General features: G+C 33.8%; 1 protein-coding gene across 1 annotated transcript in view; it reads left to right on the top strand.

Moving 5' to 3' along the window:
- The first annotated feature begins 2756 nt into the window (after positions 1–2756).
- LOC108903817 (disintegrin and metalloproteinase domain-containing protein 10) overlaps positions 2757–17260 on the top strand; it is a 162618-nt gene continuing 148114 nt past the window's right edge. Inside the window, exon 1 of the mRNA XM_018706119.1 lies at positions 2757–3043. Coding sequence (XP_018561635.1) covers positions 2947–3043 — 97 coding nt within the window. The 5' untranslated portion in view covers positions 2757–2946. The remainder of the gene's footprint in view (positions 3044–17260) is intronic.

The following is a 17260-nucleotide window of genomic DNA, read 5'->3' as shown; positions in this document are numbered from 1 at the left end:
CTAAACTCATAACGTTGTAAATTATTGAATTATTGTATCTCTGAAGGGTCAAAGTAAATTTTTTTTTCGAAACTCATTTGGTGCCTTTCAAAGGGCGTAGAAATCTGTCCCCTCAGAATAAAAACTTTATTAAATTCAAAACAAATAGGTATGTAACAGCCAAATAGCTGTTTACTAGATATTGAGAGTGTAATTCAATGGTGGACGGGGCTGTAGTCGGCCGAGTAGTGGTTTCTCACAATATTATTACTTAAGGAGGTTCGATACCAAAAGAAAAATGGTAAAAATGTTTTCAAAGCAATTGAAATCTGTTAAAAAATATGCAAACTGACTTGTGTAAAAACATCAGATCGATTGACAACGTAGTTTTTTTGAAAAATGATTTTAAAAATTACACAGGCTCTTATGGGAGTTGGGAAAAAACTTTAATCAAACGTGAATATTGCTCTTAAAAATGGTTAGGATCGGAAAAATAAAATTGTAATTACAGAATTAAATATTACTAAACATTTTAAAACAATAAAAATATGCACTTACAATGTAATTATTGAGATAATGGGATGAATAGATAACGTTTTGACAAATTTGAACAAACATCTGATCCAATGAAAGGAAATATGGCAACACTGTACGCTGTATTTAATGCTTCGACTGATGCGTTAAATGTATTTGAATAGCTCGATTATAGATTATAAAATTATTCCAGTCGAAAATATATGTAGTAATAATTAATATTAAATAAATTTTTCGTGATCTAAAGCAATATACTAGCAATTTGAAACAAAAATTGAAAGGATCTCTTTGCAAAACGAACAGTATAGATGTTATGTCATAATCTTCAATTTGACAAGTCGACGTCTCACTATCATACACTGAACTTCTTGATAGTTATCATATGGATTCTCGGTTTGCACATTTTATTTTATTCTCATCAATCCACATTCTCTTTTACACTCATTTTATATTACTTTTCAGTCATTACTTTTCCTTTGTACCTTGGTTGTTCATTCATGTTCACGGAATTCGCGCAAAGTTGACAGTAATGACAGTTGACCCAACTTTTACCACCACGCCATGGCAATGTTGCCAGATTTCATCCATAATTTTAGAAGCTCGTAATGAATAAATAGACGCTTTTATTCAAATAAAAAGTGAACTGACGTGTATTAAACACGAAAAAAATATGCAAGCTAATATGTGTTGTATAAATTTCAATCTAAATAGCATACTTAGTTCGCTGAAATTAATTTATGTAAAGTTGGTACTGCAACAAGACTCCCGTGTATAAACATAGGCATACTCTCCGCACCGCCCACCCCGGAAGAGGTGTATCTAACGTCCTTAAACAAATGTTATTTACAAGTTTAGTAAAAGAGCATAAATTTCTAAGAACAAGTGCTAAAATTTATCACTTTAATTTTTTCGAACAATATTTTGTTTTCCTTTAATTGGAAAACAGAGAGCGATTATTAAAAATAATGGGTGATTTGGCAGTTTTGTCTAACTTGTGTGACTTTAGACTGACATCTTCAATCTATTAAGCCTTACTTAGAGGCTTTCACTCATCAAATACATTTTTTTCTTATATTCTCTTAAACTCTTCGGCAATTTCTTAATTATACATATCTTGGGAAAAGAATGAGCTGATTCTCATGATGAAAACTGCTACTAATTGGAGACGCTGTTCTGCTTCCAGCAATTCTTTCATTTTTTTTTAAATTTCTTATTGGACGGGATTCTTATATATTTATAGGAATAAGTCCATTTTACTGGAAAATTTAATTACTATAGACATGAATTTAAAAATGTACTCTTTTCATCTGAAGCAAATATGAAATTTGCGGGAAAAGTTACATGTTACTTATCCAAATTTTTGAAATGTTTGTAGGTTTTTTGAACTTTTAAATATTTGTTAGAAATTTTATTTATTTTTGGTTGGCAATGGCCCTCTTGAGGTGTTTCTTTGTAATTGACTGATGTATCTTCTTTTGTGTTCAATGGTACGTTGTTGCGAGGAAAAAAAGAAAGGTTGTATGTTTAAAACGAAAAATGCAAATGTATTTTCAAGTAAATAAAGTTAAGTTTTCAAATTAAATAAATTTTCACCTGTTCTAAATTTAAAAATAGAAAATATCATCCTTATTTGTACGAATATTTCACTTTTAACTCGTGCAAAATTCTTATTCGCTAGTCAATGGGGTCCTTTGCCGAAACGATATGACGACAAAAAATACGAACGTTAAAAAACTTATTTTGCCTCTCTTGAACAATTTTAAGTACACTTATCCTCGTCTGCCGTCGGTGTTTATTTTTGTGTTTCTTCCAATTCAATAAGAGGGTTTATAAAAACGTATTTCCAAGAAACGGACAAAACAATTTTCAAACTTTTTGCAAACCATTCAAAAGCTGTAATGGGGTTTCGAAGTATTTGTGAGCAGTGTCGGTATAATAGAAATATAATTTGTCTTTCTTCAACTTCGAAACTTGATTTGTTTCTGTTTCATATTTTCCGGTTCGCAGAAATAAAACTAAAACAAAACATAGACCGAACTGTGGACATCTACTTCAAAAGGGTGTTAATCAGCCAAAAACAAGACAGACGGAGGACCAACTCGCGTCCGCCGTCCCGTGAAAATCATTCCGGCATCCGGAGCGCGCCAACAACTTCCAACACGACTGCGCAGGTACAAACAATCGCCGGAGTTCGTCGCTTTCCGCCCGCTCGGCACGCTACCCACAAACGCACCGAAATGCAACGTGAGTTGTTCTCTTGAACGGCTGGATCAGTGTTCGACCAGCGGTGACCGTGGCGGGAGCGCAAGTGACGAACCGCATAGGATGCTCGCGATTTCCGTGTTGCCGTCCGCTTCTCGCGACACATGAGCACCAGGATAAGATGCCACCGTCGCCGACCGACGAAGAGTCCCACAGTGATCGGTCCCTACAATGTACCCGAGGGTATTGTGCAGTGTTGTGCTAGTGCTGGCCTTCCTCACCGTCTACCTGTGTGGGACACCGTTAGATCCTGTCCAGCATATGAAAGGTAAGCCGGTCAAAAGCACGCCCACGGAGCGGAGTTTGGATATTAACTTGCGAACGGCCGCGATGTCGTTTTCTTTCGTTCGGAAACAACACCTACGAAGGAATGCCTACGTATGACTCCTTGGTAGTCGCGGTGTTGTCATTACAGCTGTCTTTCTGATGCACAGGGTGTACAGTGTAATAAAATCCAATTGAATTTGCGTTATGAACGGCTTGGTTGCAATTCTTGAGTACGAAACCATCGTTGAAACTATAGGACGTTTGGTTTTGTTGTTGTTTACAACTCTGCAACAAGTCGACTGGAGGACGTCCAGTTTTTACAGTTGAAGGTTGAAGGTGATTATCGACACAAAAATGTTCCCACTTCCCTATGTTCGAGGGTACTGAACACGAATCTGGCGTTATTTTTGTGGATTCAGAAAAAAAATCCAAAATTTTGAACATTTCATAGAAATCATAGAATACTACTCACGACATTGTATACTTTATGTAGCTTTCAGAACATATTATATATTGAACCATCAACATTGTTTAAGAAACACATTTTCGCAAATTTCAAGTAAAAAAATATGTATTTAATAAAAATTTCTTGCTTCAATCCGCCATTTGCAATGTCATTGAAGTTCTCTCACTCTCTTCATCTGTTCATCATCATTGAAGCAAGAAATAATTTTTATTTGTTAAATACCTACATATTTTTTTTACTTGAAATTTGCGAAAATATGTTTTTTAAACAATGTTTGTGTTCGTTACAAATGTTCCGAACACTAGTTACATGAAGTGTAAGTTTTAAAATATTTTTTTCTCGAAAACTAGGTTCGACCGCACAAAAATAACTAAAGATTTTAGCACATTCGAAATAGAGAGGTGGGCAATTTTCGTGACGATTTGGGCATTTTATGCGTCCAGTTTTTACAGTTTAAAATTAAATCGTTATACAGGGTGTAAAGCGACGTTGTGACGTACTTTCAGGACTGAATTTAGGCTTACTAAAATAAGTAAAATATGTTTTTTTATTACAATTTCTAGGAACTCTACACTTCTTCTAATACTGACCAATTTTTGATCAATTACTAAGAGATTTGGATCAAAATTGGTGTAATAAAGTTTTCTTGTAGTTGCTTCCCGTGTACCTATAAAATTTCATCAAAAACCAGCCAGTGGCGACGAAACTAAATGGTGCCTGTCAGAGAAAATTTTCTATTGCATTTTTATCCATATTACAGTACTTACCAGTGTCTAACATTCTATGAAAAAATCACATTCAAAATGTTAAAAAACTTTTTTATTTTACTGTTGAAACCTCGGTTGAAACCCCTTAGATTGCTCTCAGTTTCGACACCACTGATTAGTTTTTCTTTAAACATTACGTGGAAGTAAGGAACTGCATTATTGTTATAATTTTTTTAATACCTATGGATTTATTACTAATTAATATAAAATATATATTACAGAAAAGGAAATTTAGTAAAATAGGCAAATGTTATTTCACTTTAATCTAGTCATATTCAATTTTAGACAGTCATTTCAAATTGCTTTTTTTCTAAAACTTTTTTGTGATTTTACTAAACTAATGCAAAAAATTTAAAGGGTTAAAAGAATTTCCGAAATTTTTCCGTGATTTTTGACAGACTGATATTAGGTGAAAAATGGTCGTATAGGGAACTAAAAATTTTGAAGCTCTAAGATAAATTTCGTATAACATTCTGCCGCAACTTTTCGGAAAAATTTTCTCACATTTTTACCGCAAATAACCTTTAAATTGATGAAAAAAAAAGAAAACTTTTGAAATTTTTTTTAAGAGAAGAAAGGGTAGTTTTGAAAAAAAAACTGTTTTTTAAGTGATTACAGACTGCACAAAAATTAATTAGAAATTTGTCTCAAAAACGATATGAATCGGGGCCGAAATATGGTTTGGGTCAACTTTGATTTTAATTTAATTAAAAGTTGACGAACAGAAGCATAGGAGGGAAAAACCGAATCCTACTGGAAACAATTGGATTTTGTTCTTTTCAATGTCCGGAAGGTTTTCCAAAAAATTTAAACATTATTTGCGGTAAAAATGTGAGAAAACTTGAAAAAAAGTCGGTGGACTAAGAAAATAAAAAAAAATTTTTTGTCTCGCTATTAGAATTGCATGATAATCGTAGCTCCTAAAATATTTCGACCAAAAGATCTAAAAACTAGAATCTTAGAGCTTCAAAAGGCTTTTTTCTTATTCCCGATACGACCATTTTTCACCTAAATACAGTCCGTTAAAAATCACGGAAAAATTTCGGAAATTCTTTTGACCCTTTAATTTTTTGCATTAATTTATACAATTTTGTTCTATTAATATTTATTAATTTCATTCGCGAGGTAGCTGTCTAAAGAAACAATCCTAATAAAATGTGAAAATAGTAAAATCTTTCTATCGTGGATATTTTTACATATTAGTTTTTGTCAAGGGTAGTGTTAGAGTCATAAGATATGCGATTGCATTATTTGGCTATTTGACTTTTTGGTATCAAAAAACACTGACTTTATTTTAATTGTCGTAATATCTTCACGATAGAACTGCATTATATCAACTATTCTTGAGTACTAAATTGATCCAAACTGTGTCACTTACATCCCTTGGCAGGTATAGGTAGAAGTTTAGGAACTGATTCGTGAAAAAATTTCACAACGATTAGAAGTTAAGTTAATGTAACTTTTTTTTAATCGGAAACAAATATTTCTCTGCACGAAGTTTATGATGTAGCTTTAGAGGTGTGGTACGAGTTTTCAGTACCGAAAATATAAAAAATTACACTTAGAACTGGACAAAATAGTTGCGGTTGAAGCGACTATTAAGTAAATCCTCATTACATATTCTTGTCAATGTCCGTGTCCACCGCGTCCTTATTAAGCATTCAAGAGTTTACCTATGCAGGTATACGTATGATAAACACGGGAATTCTCGGTAATAAAACGGTGATAATGGTTATTATGCTGACAGCACCGCTTTTTAGTGATACAAAATATTTATTTGCTGAATTCAAACTTCGAACAAACGTCATAGAACAGGTTTATTTATACCTACGTGAAACTTCATCGTCCTTCACAATTCCAAATTGGTGTGTTTCAGAAAGTGTATTCTATATTGATGTTGTTCATCCTCAATGTTACAAACATGAAGTCATTTTTGACTCTACGACCAGTCCCTTTCACCGTAAAAAATAACTAAAATATGATTTCAATTCGTAATAACGTCTTGCGAAGCGATTTCTTCGGTATGCCTAGATACATATTAAGTGAATCAGATACGGTGTAATTTAACAACAGTTTTTCGATCGAACTGTGAATTCAGTTCTCAGGTCTAGCGTGGTGTACAGTTTTAATTTCTGCCTTCATCTATTGTTTTTTTTTTCTCCAACGCCTTGGCGTTAATTAAGTCTAATAGACCATCCTATCCCGGATATTAAATCCGCAGGTACCGTTAGAAGACGAAAAAAAAGACGGAAAAGGAGGGCTTTGATGTCATTTAATTCACCTTACAGGGATAAGTGAATTAAAACGTTCCTAAGATCAAAGAAAATGGTGTATGTAGCTTTCGTCAGTACATTTTCAATTAGCGCCGGAAAGTAAAAATAAGAATTATGAATTTAAAAAGGAAATTTTTTGAACCAGTTCATCGCTCTTGGAAACAGCATCAAATTTATCAGTTTCGAATAATCAGTTATGAACTGTCGCGACGGCTTTTTATTTCTTTCGTTGCCGTGCTCCGTATCGGACAACAGTACAAAGGTTTTTATTTATTTTATCCTCCGGAAGCTCTGCGGACCGGGCTTGTAAATCACTCGATAACTAGTGATAAATACCCCTATACCCGATCCCAACACAAAAATTTCTACAAAAACTACGTCCTCGCTCCCGAAACAATCGAGACAGTTATTTTACCCGTAGGCACACCTAATTTAGGTCTCGCTAAGCTTAGAAATGTGTGTGATTTTTAATAGTGGCTTTGTCCACTGTACAATAGTAATTTTTCGAACAATGCGATGCCATTGCGACATCTTTCACAATGGTCCGGCCTTTGATTGTGACTCCACCTTTACTCAGGGTTTTTGCGCGTTCTCGGAACCGTTTTTAACTGGGTCTGTAACCCCCTGCCGTGCTGAGTCACGCCGCGTAGGTGTCTGCATACCGTATAAGATTTTTATCACCTATTCTGCGTCTTAAATTTAATTAAAGCCGTTCCATTTTCTCAAATACTGTGCAGTTACATGAGCTACATCTCCGCCATTTAAATTCTTACCGATTGACTCACCATTACATCCACAACTCAGTCGAAATGAGACTTCAAGGCTTCTAGACGGTGGTGTAAGTAAAAATTAACTCATTAGAATACAATAGATGGTATCCCCGCGAGGTATTGTTAATTTGGTACGGTATGATCGATGTTAAATTAATAGGTTTTTTATCACCTCAGTCAAGGTTCAGATGTTATTTCCTTGATTTCTTCCTCTGGCTTTTCAATCGCGAATTTCATTCACCATCGCTGGAATTATTGAATTCAACGTGTCGTCCTACAAAACACGCTCGTATAGGTTGGTGTACTTTTTCTGCCAGAAACTCCACTGGTGCAAAAACGTAACAATTAGCTCCGACTCGGTGGCTGCGGAAGTACGGTACGTTCCTCCCAAAAATCCTCGATTACCCGCCAAATAACAACCTACAAAATAATAGAGCTCACCTTGCCGGGATCAGCCTGCGTAAAAACAACAGGTTTTGTAGTCAAGGTCGTCCGCGATTTGTGCATGGCTAATTAGATTGACGGACAAAGTTCATCAGTACAACTCGGTCTCCTTGAGTTGTCAAAGTTATTGTATTGTTTTAATGTTTTTGGTACTATCATTTTTATGAGCATTACTCATACGTGTATAAAAGTAAATTTTCTTCATCAAATTAACGACAATGGCTTAGTAATAAAATTATATAGTGTATGTAGCGAAAATCGTCCTAGTGTGCTTTGTTTATTTATTTGTTGCGTGATGTTTCAAGAATATGTTCTGTATGTTCTAAGGAACCCATGGAAATTTTGTGAAACAAAGAAATATCTATAAACGGCCGTACTAATGCGCGGAGATAGTTTTTTAAAGGTTATGTTGGAATTTGTTATGTTTATTATTGAGAATTGTCAAAGTTGTCAAAATTTTTAAACTAGTGTTTTAAATTGTGCTACATAAAACTAATTTGGTACAATATTAATAAGGTAGTGTTAATAAATGCGTCTTAAAAATCAAACCATAAAAATTAATAGTAACGTCAAATCAGTAGAAGGCATGTTTGCACAAAAAAATATAATTTTCGTTTTAATTTCTGAAATACAAATATCTTCAATGGTTAAGGCAGTTTATTACACATGTTATGTTTGCACAGAGAAAGAGTTGTTTAGTTTAAATATTTGTTTCTTACGATTTTCTTTGTAGCAAAATTTTCATGCGACGTAGTTAATTGAAGATAGGAAAAAAAGAAATATGCCACAAAAACACCATAGTGACGCTGTAACTTCCCATTATTGCTGCAATACATGTATTTAAATTATTTTACTTATCTTAAATTCCGTATTTGCACCAAAGAAATATTAGATTTTTAAACCTATATCTGCTCTGCAGGTGTCTGATTTCCTCAGTATTATGCACATATCCTCTTTTTGCACCAGGATCTTCAACGGGGTAGTTCCCTTCAACCGTAAAGAAAATAGAAATGTTCATTTCTTAAAAATGGTTACATTACTAAGCGAAAAAATAGGAAAATTACTGAATGCCTGTTGGTACACTGCCGGGGTGGTAGAACTGTTAGCGATTTTTGCATCGATTTGGCAGGTAGGATTCTATAAACCTTATGATGCTTCGTTCATCCGCTAGATGTCGCTACGGTCTGTTAGATTATTGAAGGAAACGGGGGAGAGATTGAACAATAATTGTAAAAATAATTTGTACACCAAAAAAAGAACCAGGAGTATGATGTTATTGTTGCTACCATCATTCATAGATTTTGCCTGCCTCTATGATTATTCCGTTCGAGACCGACTCCCCAAATTCTTTCCATATTCAGTTCCTAACTAAGAACTTCCTAGAATATCAAGTGCGCGCTTCATTAAAATACATAATTCCATCGGTACCCGTCATTTGTTTCTCTTAACAATGGGAGCAGGTATTATGGCATCCTTACAACACAAGTCTGTGTTTAATTATCGCGTTGTTACGTAACGTTAACAGAACGCGTGCGACTGTGAAGCCGTTCCGCTCCTTAAAACAAGCAGCTCGCTATTTTCACGGGCAAACGTCTCAACGAACAGATTTAGTTAGAACGGCGCTGCATGTCGGTTCGAGTTTCACAAGAGAAAGTTGTCGGTTGAGCGGGTCAAAATTACAAGGTGACGTTACGTCACTTTCATAGAGGAAGAAGTCTTTCCGAATTGCGCGTGTATATTTTTCCATTCGGGTCGGATGTTTCGCACTAACATCGTCCGTGTCCGTTCCTTTGTTTGACCAACACGTGTACAGGTTAGATGTTTTGAACGGAAGGGCGTTGTTGGAAAATTATTTACGCGTAAGAATAGAAATTGAAACCCTGTTTCGTTGGACAAAGTACCGCAGTATTTGCTTAGATGTCGCTACGCAAAATACGTTTGTAGCAGAAATTGGAGCGATTGGTAAAAATTAAGCTCTCATAGCTCTCTTTTTTTTCTCTAAAACTATAACAATAGGGACAATAGTCCAGACGGTATCTGTTTTAAAAAGGGTATACTTGGGTAAAACGCATATGATCGGAGATTTTTTCTTTAACTGCTTCCAAATAACATCAGAAATGATAATTTTTCTATGTAAATAAAAAAATGTGGGTTTAATTGTTATTGCAAAAAAGTATAAAAAAAAATAGCAAAAAATTCATTTTTTTCTTGGATTTCTCGTCGACAACTTAGCAACTATTCATTTTAGACAAAAATGGAAGAGGAAAAAAAGTTTTGTAATTAAATTTTGGTCAAGATAGAGTTAGTTGCAATTGGAAAAAATAATTATTGTTATTGCAAAAATAGGAAAAATCATTTAAAAAATTGCAAAAAATGCTAGTTTTATTTGTCAAATTTTTTCAGACACTTGAATAATACCTAGGATCTTCATACTTTTCCCAATTAAACTTCTTAGTGCATGAAATCATCACACCAAATTTCATCGATAGTTTTTACATAATACCTAATTGTTTAAATTTTTTTTTAAATTAAACAATTTTCAGAATCAAATTTCTAAAAGTTTAAAGCCTTTGAATACTTGAAAATTTTACCACAAAAAGAAGAGCTCTCAAGCGTTAAAATGGTTTTTGAAAAATTCAAATCGGACGATTAAGTGAACCGTGGTGATTGTTTAAACATTTTCGCAATTTCCACGCATTACTTTGTTCCAAGTTATAAATATAATGCAACAATTAATTCACCTAACTTTTTAAGCAAAAAAGTTTTTAATAAATTACCAGTACATATTAAAAATATAAACAATTTAATCTTGTTTAAAAAACAATTAAAACTTTATCTTCTGGATAGATGCTTTTATAACTTGAGCGAATTTGTATGATCTCTGCCGATTCATTAATTTATTTTTCGTTTTTTATTCTCCTCTTTTTTTAACTTAGTTTTAATATCATTGTGACTGTTCCTATACAATGTATGTTGTCAAAAGGAAAATAAATTTATTATTATTTTTATTATTATTATTATAAACAATAGCAATAATTTAATGTTTTTTTCATTTTTTTTTAATTTTAAAATATGGTTTGAAAGTAGGTACTCAGAAAGACGAGTTTAAAAAAAACCTGATGATCTGCCCATTATTTTCTGATAGAGTTAACCCTTATTTACAGCAAAACTATAAGGGTATAAGGGCTGTTTTTTGAACTAATAGGTTTGTCTTTCGGAGTTCTTTCCAGACATAAGTTTTCAAAATTTGCCATCACGGGCGTCCCATTTAAAATGTCACTTAAAGATATTCAAGACCGCGTGAAATCAATGAGGTATCAGTGGTGGGGGGAGCAAACACACAGCATTTTTCTGATTTTTCCAATAACAATAATTATTATTTCGAATTTCAACTAACTTTATCTTGATCAAAATTTAATTACAAAACTTTTTTTCTCTTCCATTTTTGTTTAAAATGAATAGTTGCTAAGTTGTCGACGAGAAATCCAAGAAAAAAATGAATTTTTTTGCTATTTTTTTATACTTTTTTGCAATAACAATTAAGCCTACGTTTTTTTTATTTGCATAGAAAAATTATCATATCTGATGTTATTTAGAAGCCGTTAAAGCAAAAATCTCCGATCATATGCGTTTTACCCAACCCGAAACAGATACCGTCTGGACTACAAAGGTAGTAATCTATTTATAGGCATATTTTGCAATACAAAATTATTATTTCCGAGGATTCAGAATCAAAATCAAACCAATCATAATGCGCAGTCGCTCGTGAAAAATAACTTCATTCATATATACATAACCTAATTTTTACCTGTGCGACATCTATTCCAAATCAACTGAACTAAATACTAAACAAATTTCGAACTTTTTAAATAAGCATGAATGAAATTTTGATCAGTATATTTATTAAAAATTGACCTACTTCAGTAATTTTCTAAAGAAATAATAACACTTGTTTTGAAAGATGCAAGAATCGTTCACATTTTAAATCAAATTTTGATTAAGTACTTCATTTTTTCCACTGTTTCCTTTGTTCAACGCTGTGTAAAGCCTTATGTTTCCTTTCCGCCGTTTTAAAAAGCTATATTGGAATAAAAACGGGTCTGTATTATTTTCTTTGTAATGCAAAATACAGGCACCCCCAATGCTTGGTTTCTAACCTTAAAGAAACGCGCAGATCGTCACGAACAATTCTCTCTCTCTCTCTCTCAATCAACACGTGTTTAATACTTTACCCCTCATTTTTATACGGCACTTTCCGCAGAAAAAAGTCTCAGCTCGACGCGTAGTAACTGCGTCATTTTTCTCTGTCGCATAACCTTATTCATGAGATTTATGTCCTAATTTCAGACACATCCGCCGTGGCAATTCGCACCCCGCCGCCGCCCTCGGGCGAACACGGCTTTATAATCCACGCTAGGAGTGTCGGTGTGGGGTGCCTGGACCCCTTCGGGTCGGTTTGGCGACGATATCGAACTGTTGATTTAATACGCGAGTCCGGGGACCGTTCTGGACAAGCGGTCACTTGTTAAAGTGTGATACTTCGTTTTCTCGAGGGAATGTGGACAAAAAAACGTGGAAGAACTGTTTATTTTTTAGAAAGAAATGCTTTGGGATGCCCGTAATTGCAATTTCCATTGCAAACAATTCAATTATTACAATATTGAGAAAAACTATGTGGTTCAACAAAAGTTGTTGCTTTTAAAGAGTAATGTGGTTCGAATTTTTATATTTAACTCAAGGACAACCTGCATATCTACCAGAAAAAATTCAGGATTAAGTAAATACGAATAAAACATTCCAAAAAAAACCCCAGCAATGGGCAAAAACCGAATAATAGTTGACTTGCGCACGTTTCGAAACGCACCTCGTATATACCACCCGACAGTCCGCCGTCTGGAACACCACATGTCCACCTCTCCTTCCTCCTGGACCAGCACGTCACGCGTATCGAACTGTTGATTCCCGTCCTGTGCGAGATAGCGTGCGTAACCACGGCAACGCGGCGGCGGGGGCGCGCGAGACGCCGCTTCTTGGCGAACCGACGACGCCGCTGGCGCTCAGCCATAAGTTACCTTCTAATTGACGTTAATTGTAATGGAACTTATTTAAGGTGTAACCGTCGCGGGAGCGGGCTCTGTACGGGAGAAACGTTGGATTAAGATTTAGACCGGTTCTGAGCGAGTTATGGTGGCGAACGCGGTGCTTCCAGACCTCGTGCACTGTACTTGCTTGTATGGCCAAAAGCGGGGAATAGCGGGATAAATACACTGTCTCTGGATACCTTCTAGGGGTGGCACTGGCTTCTTAGGTCCTCAACTATATAACTGTCTTTTATGCTTTGCCTCTTCTAAGTGCTATTCGAGGTCGTGAGTGTACTTTGCGCTAGTCTACAGCACAGGATAAGTGATTCCATCTTTAGTTCAGTTTTTATTAAGACCAAAGATTTCATATTTACGCCAGACTAAAACAGTAGGTACATTTTTAAACCTATATCTGCAGAAATTTTAAAAAGTGCATTCAATTTGCAAATATTTTTCTATTTTCGACGCTCTTGACACCAGCCTAATAAGATTTTATATGCACTGATCAAACTTATAGAGAGAGCCACACCACAAAAATGTCCCCAGCTAAAACAACACTGATAAGATAACCAGTATCGTCATATTAATTTTATTTTAAGAATCATTTAGACACGTTACATTAAAGACATCGTCAGTTCAAGAAAATACATTTCATACCGAACTACGTCTTTAATAATACATGAAAGACGGTCGCTGACTCTTCCCAAGGCCGCTGTTGAAGAAGATCCGTTGCACCTACGTGCCTTCAGTCGAACTGCCGTGTACATTTCTTGGAAAGGATTTTAATTTTTTATTGATAGCCACTCGCGTAATCGTTTTTCCGTCGGTTCGGAACATTATATTTGTGGCTGGCGGTGATAGAATTCGCTGAAATGTAGTCGCTTTGTAGAACAGAAAAATTTTTATTTTTCCGTGTGGGCTGAATGCTAAGAAGAGAGGTGTAGAACGTTGACGTTCCTTAAGAATTGAAATTTTATGAAATATGTTTTCAATACTTCAAGTAATCGAACCGCTTAATGTGATCTCCGTTCTATGTATACTCAATAAAATACATATGTAGGTCTTTTGTGGGTTGCTTCTCTCCCGGAAGACGAAATACGCCTGTATGTCTTTTAATTTAATTCAATTCAACACTGAAATTATAAAAATACGTACAAGTATTATAAGTTTTATTTTTGCGGTTTTATTTATATCGGATTTTCCCAGTAAGAATCCGCCGCACCCACTAAGGAAAGGGGTTGAAGTGTCGTAGATTGTTTGTGTTTTGCTCAGGATGCAGTCTTATCACTGTAATAATACTCCTGTGGTATTTATATTATTAAATTGAAAAGTTTGACGTAAAGAATCGGTTTTCCATTCTCTAAACGTTTATAGTAGACCGCGAAAAAAAGTAATTGAAATGTGATTTGGTTTTCTATCCTGTTGCTCTAGTTAGATATTCCTCAATTAGTGGAGTCAAGATAGCTTAAAATTACGCATTATTTCGAAATAATTATGGGAAGCATGGATTTTCCTAAAACCTTTTGAAATTACTTGGAGATAAGTATTAGAAAAAAGTTATAAACTTATTTTTGTACGCTAATTGTTTAAACAATAATAAATGTTTTTTTTAAGAACATTTAAAATAATTCAATGAATTTTAAATCGAATTCTTTCAAATTGACGATATATGGGTTTTCGATGTCGCTGAACAAGAATATGATGTCGGAAAATGAAAATTCAAAATGGCTGATCCAATATGGCCGACTATTTTAAACAATTTATTTAACAATTTTCGATTTTAAATCAAACTCGCTCATATTTGTAATATAGAGGTTCGAAAAATGAAAATTATAAATGGCTAAAGAGGTTTTATTGGAGATATGTTTTATTTTTTACAAAACAAATTTATTACAAAATAATTAATTTTTAAATCTCTTCGAGTTCTTGCTCTTCTTCAAAAATAACTGAGCAATTAAGGCTTTAGGCCAATAAAATTTAAAAAAAACACTGATTTTAAATACAAAATTACAAAATCAAAATCAATGTCCTCTATTATTTATTTATTCATTAATTATTTTAAGAATTGATCAATATTCATATATGTGTAAATATTAAACTCATACATTTACAGGTTTAGCATAAAAGAAAACGAATATAAATACCTTAAATGCAAACTGAAGATTATTTGTAATATTAAGTAATAATATTACATTAAAGAATTACAAGTGTACGAGAGTATAACATCAAAATGGACAAATATGTGAATAATACACTTTTTAACACACTGATAACTGCAGCTTACTCGAAAACATAAAAATCATATTCTTATACCATTTATAATAATAATTATTTAATTCTTATAAACGAAAAAGGCTTTTAAAATAAATAATACTCTAACAATCAAATCAAAAGTATACTGTTCCATTTAAAATTTTCAACTTGACCTCTAAATGACCTTCAAGGTGGTCAAGGTCACCGTTGGATTGCTCACTCAAAACCCTGCAACTTTTGTCCTAATCATTTTCTTGTTAGAACAATATTTTCTGAGATAGAGGGGGGGTTCCAAACTTCCAAACTTTTTGAACACCCTGTATATATATATATTAGACTCATATCTGTGTCTACATCAATAAGAGAACTTATATTCACAATTTCAGATACAGAATATGTTTTAAAAATGAATATTAAATCAATTCATCAAAATACGTAATTTTTTTGCTGTTATAACAATTTTCCACTTATAAATAAAAAAATTATTTTTCGCTGGATTTACTTTTTTAAGGTCTTAACTTAATTCTTTGATGGTTTATTAAACAAAAAAAATTTTTCTACATTAAACTTTATTTAACAATAAATTTTACGTACTTTTCATGAAATATTTTTATTTTTTGTTATTTTTAAGTAAAGATTTTAAGCTTTAAAAAGTGCTCTCATAAAGTTTCAATATCACATTTACAACTATAATTTTTGATGTATAAGGTATGATTTTTTAAAATTATTGAATATGTTGGGCTCAATATTTTTCAAATTCAATTTTTAAGAATTTTTCCATGTCGATCACCGTTTCAATCGTCATGAATATGAGATTCATATATTTATTTTAAATATTAAAAGAATGACAACTATTTTATTATTGTACAAAATTATAGAATGACGTAACTTTGTATACGTACTATATATTTTTTTCCCCAAGTTTAAAGTCATAAAATTCTGATAGCCGGATGACTCTTCTTTCATTTAAATTTTTTTTAAGGTCGATTTGATCAATTAGATCAAAAGTTATAACAGATTTAGTGTATCCGCTCGGGGCCGCGCGCTCTTCGAGAGCTATACTTGGGGGCCGCCCGTCTCATTTTTCGTACATTAGAAAAATAATCTTCAATTCGCATTTTAGAAAAAAACTTTGTTAACATTTTATATGTAAAATTTCCTGTTCTTTCGAATGACGCAGTTAATTTTTTTAAATTATATATTTTTTTTATATATTTTGCAAAAACTGTAATTTTTCAACTAATTTGTTAAATAAATAATTTGGCGTACACTCTATAGTTGGTAACTTTTTATATATTGTTTCTGACAACTTTACAAAGCAAAAATAAAAAGTTCTCTCTTTCAGTAATTTTCGCGAAGTCAAAATCTATCTTGACTCCATTAAATCAATAACTTGAATATACTCCATACTCCAAAAATTTATCTGAACATTTGAACACTTATCTTGCCTTTTGCTAATTTTTTTCTGCTGCCAACGTGAAGAAAATAAATTACTGTTTCGAATAAAATTACTGGTGACGTGGTTTGAAATCGGACGTATTAATCTGCATTACGCACAAATTGTGACTTATCTCGTTCTGCATTCAATTTGTAATTTTATTTCATCAGTTCACCGGGACGGTTCAATCGCTCAGAGCTGCAACCGAAAATCAATTTAGAGACGTGACCAGCATTCCAAACCGACATTCTAATTGGGAGGCATCTTACTCTCCCCCGACGCCACCTCGGCTGAGAATTATAACGGCGTAATACGACGAATTGAATCCGTTCATAATCCGGGAGAACTTACCTGCCGGTAATTGGCGCTCACGGACGCGGCAGACTTTTAAAGTGCAGTTTGTCTTCCGGCCCCGAGAAAATTCGTCCGGATGCAAAAGAAACTTATTCTAATGGGCTACTCAGCCAAGATTTATCCCCGGGAACCGTACGGCTGCTGCCTCTGCCTCACAATTTAATTCCGGAGCCCGCTTGCCGATTCCTTGTAAACGTTAGTCGGCGGGCAGTGGCGGAACTTTCTATATTATATAAAAATTCGATCTACAAATTTTTTATGTTTAATTTCGCGATATGTATTCCTCTACATTCCTTGACCCGTTAAAGTGGTACATTCTAAGTATAGAGTAGAGTTAGAAGGAGGTTTCAAGTAGTGCTGGCAAAAACTGGA

This window comes from Anoplophora glabripennis, unplaced genomic scaffold (genome assembly GCF_000390285.2).
Source record: "Anoplophora glabripennis isolate ALB-LARVAE unplaced genomic scaffold, Agla_2.0 scaffold134, whole genome shotgun sequence".
In the NCBI taxonomy this organism is placed as follows: Eukaryota; Metazoa; Arthropoda; class Insecta; order Coleoptera; family Cerambycidae; genus Anoplophora; species Anoplophora glabripennis.
Note: the sequence above shows the minus strand (reverse complement) of the source record. Positions and strands in the feature narration are given on the sequence as shown.